The following is a 13763-nucleotide window of genomic DNA, read 5'->3' as shown; positions in this document are numbered from 1 at the left end:
AAGGAATCATTTGGAACAGATACAGGAAACAAGGCAGCACTGTGATTTCAATTGTATTAACCCTGCCTGCCAAGGAAACCTGTAGTGATGCCCATTTCACAAGATCTAGTTTTTCTACAGTCTAGTAAGTTTTTAAAGTTATGGCCATATTATACCGTTATAAGATCACGTAACAGTGATTCCTAGATAGGAAATGAATGGTGTTCCAGCTTAAACGGAAAGTTATTGTAGTTAAGATCTAACACTGTTTGATTAATTGGAAGAAGCAATGTAAGTTTAATGTATAGCCCGAGAGCCATCCGAAGTGGTGAAACATATCTATAAGCCGAGGTAGGGATTCTGTTGGATCAGATATGTAGAGAAGACGATCGTCTGCATAAAATGAAACTTTATGGATAGAGCCCCCTCTCACGATGCCTGCTATCTTTTCTTCTGCTCTAAGGGCTACAGCCATGGGCTCAATGGCAATATTAAATAAATATGGAGATAGGCCGCAGCCTTGTTTAACACTGCGATGGAGGAGAAAATAGTCTGAACATATGGAATTGGTCCGCACTGACGCCTTTTGGGTTGCATAAAGTAGCCTGATCCATGCAATGAATACTGGGCCGAATCCAAATCTTTCTAGAACAGCCAGAAGGTACTTCCATTTGATCCAAGCGAAAGCTTTCTCGGCATCGAGGGAAAGTACAACTTCTGCTTGCTGGGTAGACTAAGAATAGAGCACATTAAATAGTCTACGCATGTTGTAGAGGCATTGCCTACCTAGTATAAAACCTGTTTGGTCAGATGCAGTGATGCTAGAGATCACTGTTTCAATGCATTGGGAGAGGATCTGGGTGAGAATTTTACAATCGGAACACAGAATGCTTCTAGGCCGATAGGCACCACAGTCTAATGGATCTCTGCATTTTTAGATAGAACTGAAATGGTTGCCCGTGTCATCGTTTCAGGTCGTTTTTCTTCCAGTACTTTCTTGGTATACAGAGCATAAGATGGGAGATAATTTTGAAGAAAAAGATTTATAAAATTGTATGGGAAACCCATCTGACCCTGCTGCTTTGCCGCTTCGCATTGAGTTAATAGCTTGAATAATTTCTTGACATGTTATAGTAGCTTCAAGGCTGCTTTGGGCTTCTGGGTTAATCATTGGAATGTTTATTTTGTCAAGGAAAGCATTAACCTTAGAAGTATCTACATTGGCCTCTGTTGTATAGAGATTACTATAAAATTCTTTGAAACTATCATTAATAGTTTTGGGATGTATGGAAGTCACGCCAGGTGCCACATGTATCTCTGGAATAGCTCTGCTAGCCACCGCTTGTTTAAGTGGATGGGATAGCAGTCTACCTATTTTGTCGCCATGTTCATCAAATGTTTGGCTTGATTTAAATAAAAGCTGTTCAGTATGTCTGATTGACAAGTTGTCAAATTCAGCCTTTAGCAGTAGCCTTTCCTTATATAATTCAGGTTTGGGTTCAGTAGAAAATCTCTTGTCTATATCTGTTATCTGAGCAGACAGTTCTGAAAGTTGTTTTCAATCAATCAATCAAGTTGCATTTTTTATAGCAACTTGAGAGCAGTTATATTTTCAAGTGTCAAAAAGTGTGGACTCAAGATGTCATTATCAGTTTATGCTCCATTTTGGTGTGGACCTCATCAGGTTACTAGGATGGTGTCTCTGTCCGCTCAAGCAGCATGAGGAATGATGGCCTGCGTGACATAATATTGGGCCTCTTCTGGGTCCAGGAAGATCTTCTCCATGCCGTTATAGGTGGTGTGAGATACCAAACCGGACTCCCTCTAGTCCTCTGAGCTGCTGCTTGATGCCATTGAGGGCTGCGCGGGCTGTGCGGTGTCATCAGGATAGACTGATATGGTCATGTCCTTCACCTTAATCCTCTTCTTCTCCCTTGCAAGATGCAGTATATGGGCACAGTCATTATAGTAATGCAGGCATGCTACAATGGTCCTGGGTCGCTGTCCTGGCTTTGGCACCGGCTGTCGTGATTTGTGAGACCTGTCTATCAATGGAGCGTCACGTCAGTTGAATGCTTCCTGCAGCAGGTCTGCAACCGAAGTTGTGGAGCAACTATTAGGGTCCTCTGGTACCCCCACGATCCTTATATTGTTCCTCCTGGATCTAGACTCTAGGTCGTCAACATTTATTTTATAGTGAATCAGTCAGGATTCCCAGCCGCTTTACCTCTCGTTTCAGAATCTCAGTGTCGTCAGAGCTGGCAGTCAGGCTCCATTATGCATCTCCCATGGTGTTGCGCAGTGTGGTTAATTCCATGTTCATGGCTGTTTTAAAGTCCTCGAACCCCATTCTAACTGCATGAACATCTGGTTTAATTATTGCCATTTCACTCTCTAAGATCGCTCCAACTTCTGTTTTCATCATGACACAAAGTCCGCATGCAAGGAGGAAAGTCACATTTAAAGTCTTCCATGTGAGCACCGGCGGGGGCTTCAGCATCGTGGTCTCCTTGCTCATTTGAGGTCAAAGATGCTGCGGGTGAAATAGACCTTGGTGTAGACGGGCGGCCTGACGTCCTTTAGCGATCCTGTGCGCCATACTACAGCGTGGATGTTAATCTAATACCTTGATAATGCTGTGTCACCGGGTAAACTTAGAATAAAGTGCCTTTGAATTAGTTATTAGATTGTTTGTTCTGCAGAACTAAACAATACACATCTTACTCCATAGCTTGCTCCATAGCACCCCCCGCCCCTGCTTGTTTTGAATATGTCCATCCGGTTGAGGCAACGATGTACTCGACAGCTATTCTTCTCCAGTCATGTTATTCTCACAGCAGTCAGAACATAGCCAGTCTTCTCGCCAAATTTTATTTTACTCCAAATCAAAGCTGGCATATTCATTTTCCATATTGTGATGGCACTTCATAGCTGGTTAATACCACACTTTACCCACGTAACGTTAGGACTACTGTACTCAGTATTATGGCGTAAGGTTTGGCATATTTTGCATATGATGTATTGCGACTTTGCTCATGGCATATTCTGCATGTGATGATTGATTTTGTCGTAATGATGCTGCATGCTAGCACTGTCCACGGTGGTGTTGTAGGCCAGAAGCGGAGGCCATATCATGCGAGGTTTCATTGTTTTCCAAGTATGGAGAGAGACAGAAGCTATTTGATATCCAATGGATTTGATTCTGGTGGCTCTTGAGGCACTGAGTTACTGGCAGGGTGTATGTGTGTGTGTGTGTGTGTGTGTGTGTGTGTGCGTGTTAGAGCTGTTCACATATTAAAAAATACCCCAAAAATTTGGCTGATAGAATATCAATGTGCCGTTGAAGGCCCACTGCCAGACCCCAGGGTTCACTACTGGTTAAAGCATTTTCCGTAGCATTACTGGTTAATACACTTGCAGATTTAAAAGTACGATGCCTTTCTGTGGCTATGTGACGGTGTCAATTATTATTTGTTAACATCTCTATGAGCAGTGTCCTCTTGCAATAGAACACGCAATCAATCACCTCGGTCATGATATCGATAACTGAGAGGCAAAATGAGCTCTTATTGGGACAGTTTAGTATTTTGGACACCTGTTAATGCCCTGACATCAGCACCATCGTGAGTATATTTCTGTCTAGCGTAGTGCTGCTTCTCCAGAAACTCTAAAGCCCAGGGCAGTTGTAGTTGCCATGATAAGCGGAAGCAGTGTTTCACCTGCTTTGTGATATTACCATAAAAAGACAAAGAAAGCTCTCAGGAACTTAATGACTCTCATTAGTTTGATTAGACCGAGAGCACCACCTGCTGGCTTCGGAGTTGTGACTCGTACTCTCATTCACCACTTAGAATACCTGTGCTGAAGTAGGTGGCAGCCCTCTGCTATAAAGTGCTATAAATACATGTTCAATAATGCAGGTAAGAAAGTCAAAGAAAGTTGAGTCAGTTCATCTGGACACAACCTTTATTGACAGAAACGTTTCATCACTCATCTAAGTGACCTTTTTCCAGTCTCAACTGACTGCAGGTATCCTCACCCTTATAAACAATACAGTGGCATAACGACCGAAAACAGCGATCAGCCGCATATGCAAATAGGCATGACCATCAACTAGAGTTTCAGTGGCCATGTGTACTATTCACAGAGGATTTGGGAATGTTTGCGATCACAGCTTTGTAAGATGGCGACAGATGTTCAAGGATGAGGATGTGCACATCCTTCAAAGGGAGGAGCGCTGGTTTGAACGGGGAGTCAAAGAGGTTAAGAGGGAACAACAATCCCTGAACCAAGGGTGGGGGCTAAGAGTACAACGCTGTGATTGCAACTATTCGCCAATCCTCTGTGAATAGTACACATGGCCATGGTAACTCCAGTTAATGGTCACACCCATATTTTGCATATGAAACTGGTCATTGATTTTGGTCGTTATGCCACTGTATTGTTTATAAGGGTGGGGACACCTGCAGTCAGTTGAGACTGAAGAGGTCAGTCACTTAGGGCCCTTACACACAACTGTCGGCCAATGTCGGGCCATCGGTGAGCGTCTGTGACCCTAGTTTTTGTGGTGTGTCCCGTACTGTGGGCACTAGTCGGACCCCTGTCGGCATGTTTTCCACTGATTCAGCATGTTCAAGGCTCAGCGTTTTTGGATTTTAGCAATTTTTCACCCAAAGATACCCAGATTTTTTTTTTAAAAGAAACCGATTTTCACCTGGATTTTATGTTTCCACGGTTCCAACAGTTCTCCCTGTTCGTGTGAGGTTATGTAACAGTGCCCTCTTGTGGCGAAATTCGGCATGCTGGATGGCTTTGAAAAATAAAAACCAAAAAACGCCGCCGAGCCTTGAGCATGTTGAATCGGCGGAGGCCGTTGGTGAGAGAGCTCACTCTGATTGGCTGTTCAGCTTAGCAAATCAGTGCAGAACGTACATGCCAGTTGGCCGTGGGCTGTGGTCTTTGCGGTGTGTTCAAGTGCTGCTTTTTGGCCCAGACAGCAGGGGACATGAGGCGACGCAACAGTCGGCCTTCGTCGCAGCTCGTCAGTTTGGTGTGTCTGGGCCCTTAGATGAGTGATGATACATATCTGTCAATAAAGGTATCCAGATGAACTGATTCAACTTTCTTTGACCTCTGCTATAAACTCTCTAACTGCACTCCCTTTATCTATAAGTGCTACCTCCATGTTTAAGTGGCCCGTAAGGTGTATAATCTCTCTGTCTGTCTACCTGTTTCTGCCTCCCTCTGTCTTTCTATTCTTCAGGACTTGGACAGCAACATCGCCCCACCGCACCCCTCCTCCACTTTGTCCTCCACCTGCCCCACTTGCTCTCCCTGTGACCCCTCTGCCCTGTGCTCTGACCCCACCTGCACCTCCAGCAGTCCCCTGACCTCCCGGAAGCTCCACTCCAGGCTCCATCCTGTGCTCTCTGTCTCTTCTGGTGGGAGAAGTGCCGGTGTCTATACTGCAACCACTTGACTCATTGAGGAGAAACTTCTCTGTCTCAGATATATATTTAGGTCTCTTTTTGAGCAAGCCATTTGCTATACAGGCTTACCTTCTAATTCTCTGTATTAATGGGGACAGTTTCACCTCTTTGTAATGAATTGATATAGAATAAAAATATTCAAGTTTGAACGTAAAGGTGATCAGAAGATGCCCCATTGCAGAAAACGTGCCGCAATTGATTGAGCCAGCACCCTGTAACATGAGGGTATTTAAAGCAAATATGTTAGCAACATTTTTTCTCGGTAAGTATGTTAGCATATAAAGCAACATTGTTTCTCAGTCAGTATGCTTTCTCAGCTACGGCCACTCAGTGGCCCTCATCACTGTTTCAGAATGTCAGTAATGTCAAAGTTGGCCTCGTGACAAACCCTGGGCATAGGGCCCTTGTTTCCCAGCCGACGGCTCCAGATTTATAGTCTCGTATGCACTGTTGATTAAGTTTTCAATCCTGATTTCATGGTTATTAGTTTATACATGAGAATATTATCATTCATTTCCTTGTTTTATATCGAAGCAACGCGATGCTTGGCCAAAATGTGCTCATATTGATTCAAAAATGGCAGCTTGCCCAATACTTACCAGATCTTGTGATACTATATTGAGAAGATGTTCTTTGATATTGCGATTATCCATGTGTATTTATTTGCTTTACACTGATAGATTGAAAAGCACCCAATTTACATTTTATTTTGATTATTGGATGTTTTTGCAACTTTTTTCAGGTTTGCTAAAAATGGGCTTCACAGTTGTGGTCTAAATCTTGCAGGCCTAGTTTCACATACATAAATTGAACCTTGGCGTAGTTTGGCAAATATTGATGTTCCTATGATGCATGAAAGGATAAAGTTCTTGTCTTTCATGATATGCCTTCTTTAACTCTATCCTCTCCTCTACGTTACTCTTCTCTCCTTCCAGACACTCCTCTGTCCCACCACCTGCAGAAGGCGCTGGGCAGAGAGGAGTGGTCACTAAGACCTTTACTGGGCAGTGCCAATGTGTTCAACCCAGGACACTACAACAGATTGTACCGTAGGACTGTACCACAACCCAACAGTAAGATATTGCTGCACATGAGCCTCTGTTACATGCTCTCTTCTCTTCTGTTCTCATTTCCTTTCATCTTGTCTCTTCTCTGTTCTCCCGTTTCTTCTTCTTCCTGCTTTACCCCTTTCTTCTCTGCTCTGTATATCCAAATGTTAAAGATTGCAAATGTTATTTGCCTCTTTTCTACCTCCTTTACGTCATCTCTTTCTCTGAGACTAGACTCAATTCAACAATCAAATCCCGTGAGGCAAGAGGATTGTATCAGTATTGAAATTTTTAAGAACTGCTTCAAAGGCAACTGTATAAGTGTGTTGTGGTACATCAGGCATCCTGCTGGGTTGCATTAAGCTCCCTTGTTAGGGGCATCCGGGTGGTGTAGCGGTCTATTCCGTTGCCTACCAACATGGGGATCGGCGGTTTGAATCCCAGTGTTACCTCTGGCTTGGTCGGGCGTCCCTACAGACACAATTGGCCGTGTCTGCCGGTGGGAAGCTGGATGTGGGTATGTGTCCTGGTCACTGCAGTAGCGCCTCCTCTGGTCAGCTGGGGTGCCTGTTTGTGGGGGGGGGGGACTGGGGGAATAGCGTAATCCTCCCACGCACTACTTCCCCCTGAAACTCCTCACTCCTCAGGTGAAAAGAAGCGGCTGGCGACTCCACATGCATCGGAGGAGGCATGTGGTAGTCTGCAGCCCTCCCCGGATCGGCAGAGGGGGTGGAGCAGCCAGCTTGGAAGAGTGGAGTAATTGGCCGGGTACAATTGGGGAGAAAAAGGAAAAAAGAAGCTGCTGATACATAATAACTGTCAGATGGGCAACATTCTCTAGCATGTGATAGTTTGTACGCATGTCTGCATGTGTTTACCTGTGTCTGTAGGCAGATAAACATTAATCACCCCTGCCATTTCTTGCCCCTCTGAACTCAGAGTTTGACGCTTTGGCCAGCTCTTACGCTGTCTGCCACCAAAAGATCATTAGTTCAGGGCTGGTTAATGATCCAGAGCCACTGAGCTTGGTTGATCTTCATTAGAGGAGAAGAAAGGAAGATGAAGGAGGTGTGACGGTAGTAACGGGAAATCGATGAGAGAGGGGTTAGAGAGGAAAGGGGGTGGGGGACTGTGGTGCACTAGAAGCGGGTGCAGGACAAAGGAGGAGAGGAGGAGGAAGGAGAAGAAAAAGAGGGCATTGGGTTTCAAGCAGAGCAGCTTACACCTTATTGAGACATGATCCCCCCCCCACCCCCCACTGCTCTGTTGATTTCCTGTCAGACTGAATCACCTCAGCATACTATAGCCAATGATTAACAAATAAGCTAAAAAATAAAAAAAAAGCAAAAAGGTCTCTACAGTAGTGTCATGTGACTTCACTGTCTCATGACAGTATCGGAGGAGGCATGTGGTTGTCTGCAGTCCTCCCCGGATTGGCAGAAGGGGTGGAGCAGAGACCGGGACAGCTCGGAAAATAGGGTAATTGGCCGAGTCCAATTAGGGAGAAAAAGGGGGAGAACAAAATGTGTGTGTGTGTGTGTGTGCGTGCAGATGAGGAGGATTTCAGGCGTCAGCTCTCTGAGCTCGGGGAAAGCTCAGAGGACCTGCAGGATCGGGCCTATACGCCCACGGCCTCATGCATGTGCAAGCAGGCCTCAGAGGTAACACACACCTCTAAAAATGATTCATTTGCTCAGAAACAGATACATCTTATTTCAGAAGCGATTACACAAGGTCACATTTGATACGTGTGATGTCATCGCATCTTCGATCCGTCCTATGTGGCATCGTCATGTGCAGGGCTGTGTCCGTCACCGCCAGGGAGAGAGTGTGCACCGCATTAATGATGTTGTCGTCCCAGTTTCTCCGGCCGCTGCTGTCGAAGTGGAGAAGCAGCCCTGCAAAGACATCCTCACACCCAGGTAAGGACCAGAACATGCAGAACTTAGACCTGTATTGCGTGGGGTGAGTCTGGTGGAGTGGCTGCCATGTTTGCCTTACACGTGGCAAGGTTGACAGTTGCAGAAGTAGCATTTTTCAAATCTTAATCCTCCTCGGGTTAGGGGGGGTTAGCAAAAAAAACACTATTTTTTTTCTAAAGGAATCAGTTAAGTTTACTATAATATTTTTTTTTCTTCACATATTTGGATATTGCAGATCTGTTCCGGCTTACTGTGCCCTGTCAAGCGTGACATGGTTATCTTTTAAATGCTTGAACCAAACAAGGTCTGCTTAATTTCTGCCGATCCGGGGAGGGCTGCAGACCACCACGCGTCTCCTCCGGTACATGTGGAGTTACCAGCCGCTTCTTTTCACCTGACAGTGAGGAGTTTCACCAGGGGGACGTAGTGCATGGGAGGATCACGCTATTCCCCCCAGTTTCCCCTCCCCCCCGAACAGGCAACCCGACCGACCGGAAGAGGCGCTAGTGCAGCGACTAGGACATATACCTGCATCCGGCTTCCCACCCGCAGACACAGCCAGTTGTGTCTGTAGGGACACCCGACCAAGCCGGAGGTAACACGGGGGTTCGATCCGGCGATCCCCGTGTTGGTAGGCAACAGAATAGAGCGCTGCACTACCTGGGCGCCCCCACATTTCATTTTTTATTCAACAAATTGTTTCCATCACCCTTTAAGCTCATAAAGTCTATATCGTCAAAAGCAAAAATCACCTTAAGCAAGCATGAAAACGTTTTTGTGATGCTGAATAACACTGATCAAATTTTGCCATTTCCATCCAGCTTTCCGACTACTTCTACTACTACTACTACTACTACTACTACTACTACTACTACTACTACCACCACTTTTGACTGATCTCGTTAGGGGTCACCACAGCAGATCATCTGTTTCCATCTCTTCCTGTCCTCTGCATCTTCCTCTGTCACACCAGCCACCTGCATGTCTTCCCTCACCACATCCATAAACCTCCTCTTTGGGCTTCCTCTTCTCCTCTTCCCAGGCAGCTCCATATTCAGCATCCTTCTACCCACACATGTCCAAGCCATCTCAGTCTTGCCTCTCATGCTTTGTCTCCAAACCGTCCAACCTGAGCTGTCCCTCTAATATACTCGTTCCTAATCCTGTCCTTCTTCTTCACTCCCAGTGAAAATCTTAGCATCTTCAACTCTGCCACCTCCAGCTCCACCTCCTGTCTTTTCATCAGTGCCACCGTCTCCAAACCATATAACATAGCTGGTCTCACAACCACCTTGTAAACCTTCCCTTTCACGCTTGCTGGTGCCCTTCTGTCACAAATCACTCCTGACACTCTTCTCCACCCACTCCACCCTGCCTGCACTCTCTCCTTCACCTCTCTCCTGCACTCCCCGTTACTTTGGACAGTTTACCCCAAGTATTTGAACTTCTACGAACCAGCGATCCCCGTGTTGGTAGGCAACGGAATAGACCACCATGCCCCCCGGATGCCCCACTCTTACATACTTCTCTGCCACTCCCGACTTCCTCATACAATACCACACCTCCTCTCTCAGCAACCTGTCATATGCTTTCTCTAAATCCACAAAGACACAATGTACCTCCTCCTGGCCTTCTCTATACTTCTCCATCAACATTCTCAAAGCAAACATCACCTCTGTGGTGCTCTTTCGTGGCATGAAACCATACTGCTGCTCGCTGATCATCACCTCTCCTCTTAACCTAGCTTCTATTACTCTTTCCCATATCTTCATGCTGTGGCTGATCAACTTTATACCTCTGTAGTTGCTACAGTTCTGCACATCACCCTTATTGTTGAAAATTGGTACCAGTATGCTTTTCATCCACTCCTCAGACATCCTCTCACTTTCCAAGATTGTGTTAAACAATCCAGTTAAAAACTCCACTGCCATCTCTCCTGAACATCTCCATGCCTCCACAGGTATGTCATCTGGACCAGCCGCCTTTCCACTCTTCATTCTCTTCTTAGCTGCCCTTACTTCCTCCTTGCTAATTCACCGCACTTCCTGATTCACTATCCCTACATCATCCAACCTTCTCTCGCTCTCAATTTCTTCATTCATCAGCCACTCAAAGTACTCCTTCCACCTTCTCAACATACTCACCTCGCTTGTCAGCACATTTCCATCTCTATCCTTGATCGCCCTTACCTGCTACACATCCTTCCCAGCTCGCTCCCTCTGTCTAGCCAATCGGTACAAGTCCTTTTCTCCTTCCTTAGTGTCTAACCTCTCATACAACTCACCATACACCTTTTCCTTCACCACCTCTCTCTTTGCTTTACGCTGCATCTCCTTGTACTCCTGTCTACATTCTTCATCTCACTGACATCCCACTTCTTTGCCAACCTCTTCCTCTGTATAATTTTCTGTACATCCTCATTCCACCACCAAGTCTCCTTGTCTTCCTTCCTCTGTCCAGTTGACACACCGAGTACCTTCCTAGCTGTCTCCCTCACTATTTCTGCAGTAGTTGTCCAGCCATACGACAACTCTTCACTACCACCCAGTGCCTGTCTTAACTCCTCCCTGAACTCCACACAACAGTCTTCCTTCTTCAACTTTCACCATTTGATCATTGGCTCTACCTTCACTATCTTCCTCTGCTTGGTCTCCAAAGTCATCCTACAGACCACCATCCATTGCTGCCTAGCTACATTCTCTTCTCCCCTGTCACGACCTTGCAGTCTCCAATCCCTTTCAGATCACACCTCCTACATAAGATATAGTCCACCTGTGTGCACTTTCCTCCACTCTTGTACGTCACCCTGTGTCCCTCCCTCTTCTTGAAATATGTATTCACACAGCCATTTCCATCATTTTCACAAAATCCACCACAGTCTGTCCTTCCACATTTCTCTCCTTGACACCATCACCTACCCATTAGCTCTGTTCCCTTCACCAACATGCCCATTGAAGTCCACTCCAATCACCACTCTCTCCTCCTTGGGTACACTCTCCACCACTTCATCCAACTCACTCCAAAATTATTTTTCTTCCATCTCATACCCAACTAGTGGGGCGTATGTGCTGATATCATTCCTCACCACACCTTCGATTTCCAGCGTCATACTCATCACTCTGTGCAGCACTCTCTTCACCTCAAGCACACTCTTGACATACTCTTCCTTCAGAATTACTCCTACCCCATTTCTCCCCCTATCTGCACCATGGTAGAAGAGTTTGAACCCAGCGTCTGGGTAGCATAACGGTCTATTCCGTTGCCTACCAACATGGGGATCACCGGTTCGAATCCCCGTGTTACCTCCGGCTTGGTTGGGCGTCCCTACAGACACAATTGACCATGTCTGCGGATGGGAAGCCGGATGTGGGTATGTGTCCTGGTCGCTTGCACTAGCACCTCCTCTAGTCTGCCGGGGCACCTGTTCAGGGGTGAGGGGGAACTGCAAAGCTCCTCACTGTCAGGTGAAAAGAAGCAGCTGGCGACTCCACATCTATTGGAGGAATCATGTGGTAGTCTGCAGCCCTCCCCGGATCGGCAGGGCGGGTGGAGAAGCAAGCACCTCCACACTCCAACCCTTCCTTCTCTCCCTCTGCCTCTGGACACGCCTCCCCCCTCTTCTTCTCCTTCATCCCACAGTAGCCTCATTTCCTCTGGCACCCTGCTGGTCAACAGTACTAGTGGCGGTCGTTGGTAACGTGGGCCTTGACCGATCCGGTATGGAAATCTGATTTTTGATCCACATATTTGATTTGGCAAAGGTTTTACGCCGGATGCCCTCCCTGATGCAGCCCACCCCCCCCCATTTATCCGGGCTTGGAACCGGCACTAAGAATGCACTGGCTTGTGCATCTTCAGTGGCTGGGTTATTCAGCTTTCCTAATACGATACTTCATAATACACATAAAAATGCTATGATGGAACCATGGCTTCTGTCAAGAATTTGACATCTCTGAAACTGTTTGAATTTCCTGTTATAATAACATAGTTATTTGGCTGTAATTCAGCTAATCAAAGTCAGAGTTGTAATCCACATGATGTTTGTCATTCGCCTCATAAAGCCTCTCTTTTTCCGCAGGTGGAGGGTGATAAACATCCAATCACTGAAGGACGGGGAGGTGGTGGAGGAAAAGGAGGTACATTCGCATCCCATTTAGACAAAATCAGAGCCATTTGGATGTTATCTAACATGGGGCGTGATAATAGAATGTGTGTGTGTGTGTGTGTGTGTGTGTGTTTCTTAGCTGGAGGTTCTGACTGATGAGGCATTTAAACAGAGACACTTGGCATATGAGCAGAGAGAAAAGCTGCGCTGGACCCCCTGGGGCGGCAGCCACCGATACCGACGGTCCACCAGGTGAACCACACACATACACAGACAAATATCAGAATCAGAATCATGTTTATTGGCCATGTAGGTTTACACTACATGGAATTTGACTCCGGTTTCATGGCTCTCTCATTGTACTTAGGATAACAACACTACAACACAACAATCTTCAGATACGTATATACACAAGGATTGACTTATACAGGTAAAATAAGAGGCAATAAAGTGCAATGGTGCAGAGAATATATCAGAGATGCTGAAATAAATGTTAGGTTACTTACATACATGCCTGAGGTAGATGGACATGACAGAGTGTACCAGTATACACACAATGTACACTACAGTATATATGAAATGGTTGGATTTATTGACAGTGTTAAGCATTCATTTGAATGACAGCCCGCGGAAAGAAAGAGCTCTGTAGAAAGTGCTCGCCTACCAAAGGGGAGGAGTTGAAACAGGTTGTGACCAGGGTGGGATGGATCTGCAGTGATGTTGCCTGCCCGTTTCCTGACTCTGGAGGTTTGTAAGTCCTGAATGGAGGGCAGGTTGGCACCAATGATTTTCTCTGCAGACTGTTGTAGTCTGTCCCTGTCCTGTTTGATGGCCGATCCAAACCAGACAGTGATGGATGTGCAGAGGACAGACTGGATTATTGTACTGTAGGACTGAATCAGCAGTTCCTTAGGCAGGTTGAACTTCCTGAGCTGGTGGAAAAAGTGCATCCTCTGTGGGGCCTTTTTGATGATTGTGTCTATGTTGGATGCCCAGCTTAGTTCCTGGGAGATTGTGGAACCCAAAATCAGTAGGTTTTCACCGCAGACACCGTGCTGTTGAGTATGGTGGGGGGGCAGTGTTGGGGGGCTGCTCCTGAAGTCCACTGTCATCGCCACAGTTTTGAGCATGTTCAGCTCCAGGTTGCTATGGTAGCACCAGAGGGCCAGCCGTTCAACCTCCCGTCTCTAAGCAGACTTGTCATCCCGGATAAGGCCAA

At 46.2% G+C, this 13763-nt stretch overlaps 1 protein-coding gene across 1 annotated transcript in view; it reads left to right on the top strand.

The window, feature by feature from the left end:
* kansl1l (KAT8 regulatory NSL complex subunit 1-like) overlaps positions 1 to 13763 on the top strand; it is a 52435-nt gene that overhangs the window by 27107 nt on the left and 11565 nt on the right. The window contains exons 7-12 of the mRNA XM_056289746.1: positions 5243 to 5420; positions 6404 to 6541; positions 8069 to 8178; positions 8318 to 8439; positions 12518 to 12575; positions 12684 to 12796. Coding sequence (XP_056145721.1) covers positions 5243 to 5420; positions 6404 to 6541; positions 8069 to 8178; positions 8318 to 8439; positions 12518 to 12575; positions 12684 to 12796 — 719 coding nt within the window. The remainder of the gene's footprint in view (positions 1 to 5242; positions 5421 to 6403; positions 6542 to 8068; positions 8179 to 8317; positions 8440 to 12517; positions 12576 to 12683; positions 12797 to 13763) is intronic.

Source organism: Lampris incognitus, chromosome 11 (assembly GCF_029633865.1).
Source record: "Lampris incognitus isolate fLamInc1 chromosome 11, fLamInc1.hap2, whole genome shotgun sequence".
Taxonomy (NCBI): Eukaryota; Metazoa; Chordata; class Actinopteri; order Lampriformes; family Lampridae; genus Lampris; species Lampris incognitus.
Note: the sequence above shows the minus strand (reverse complement) of the source record. Positions and strands in the feature narration are given on the sequence as shown.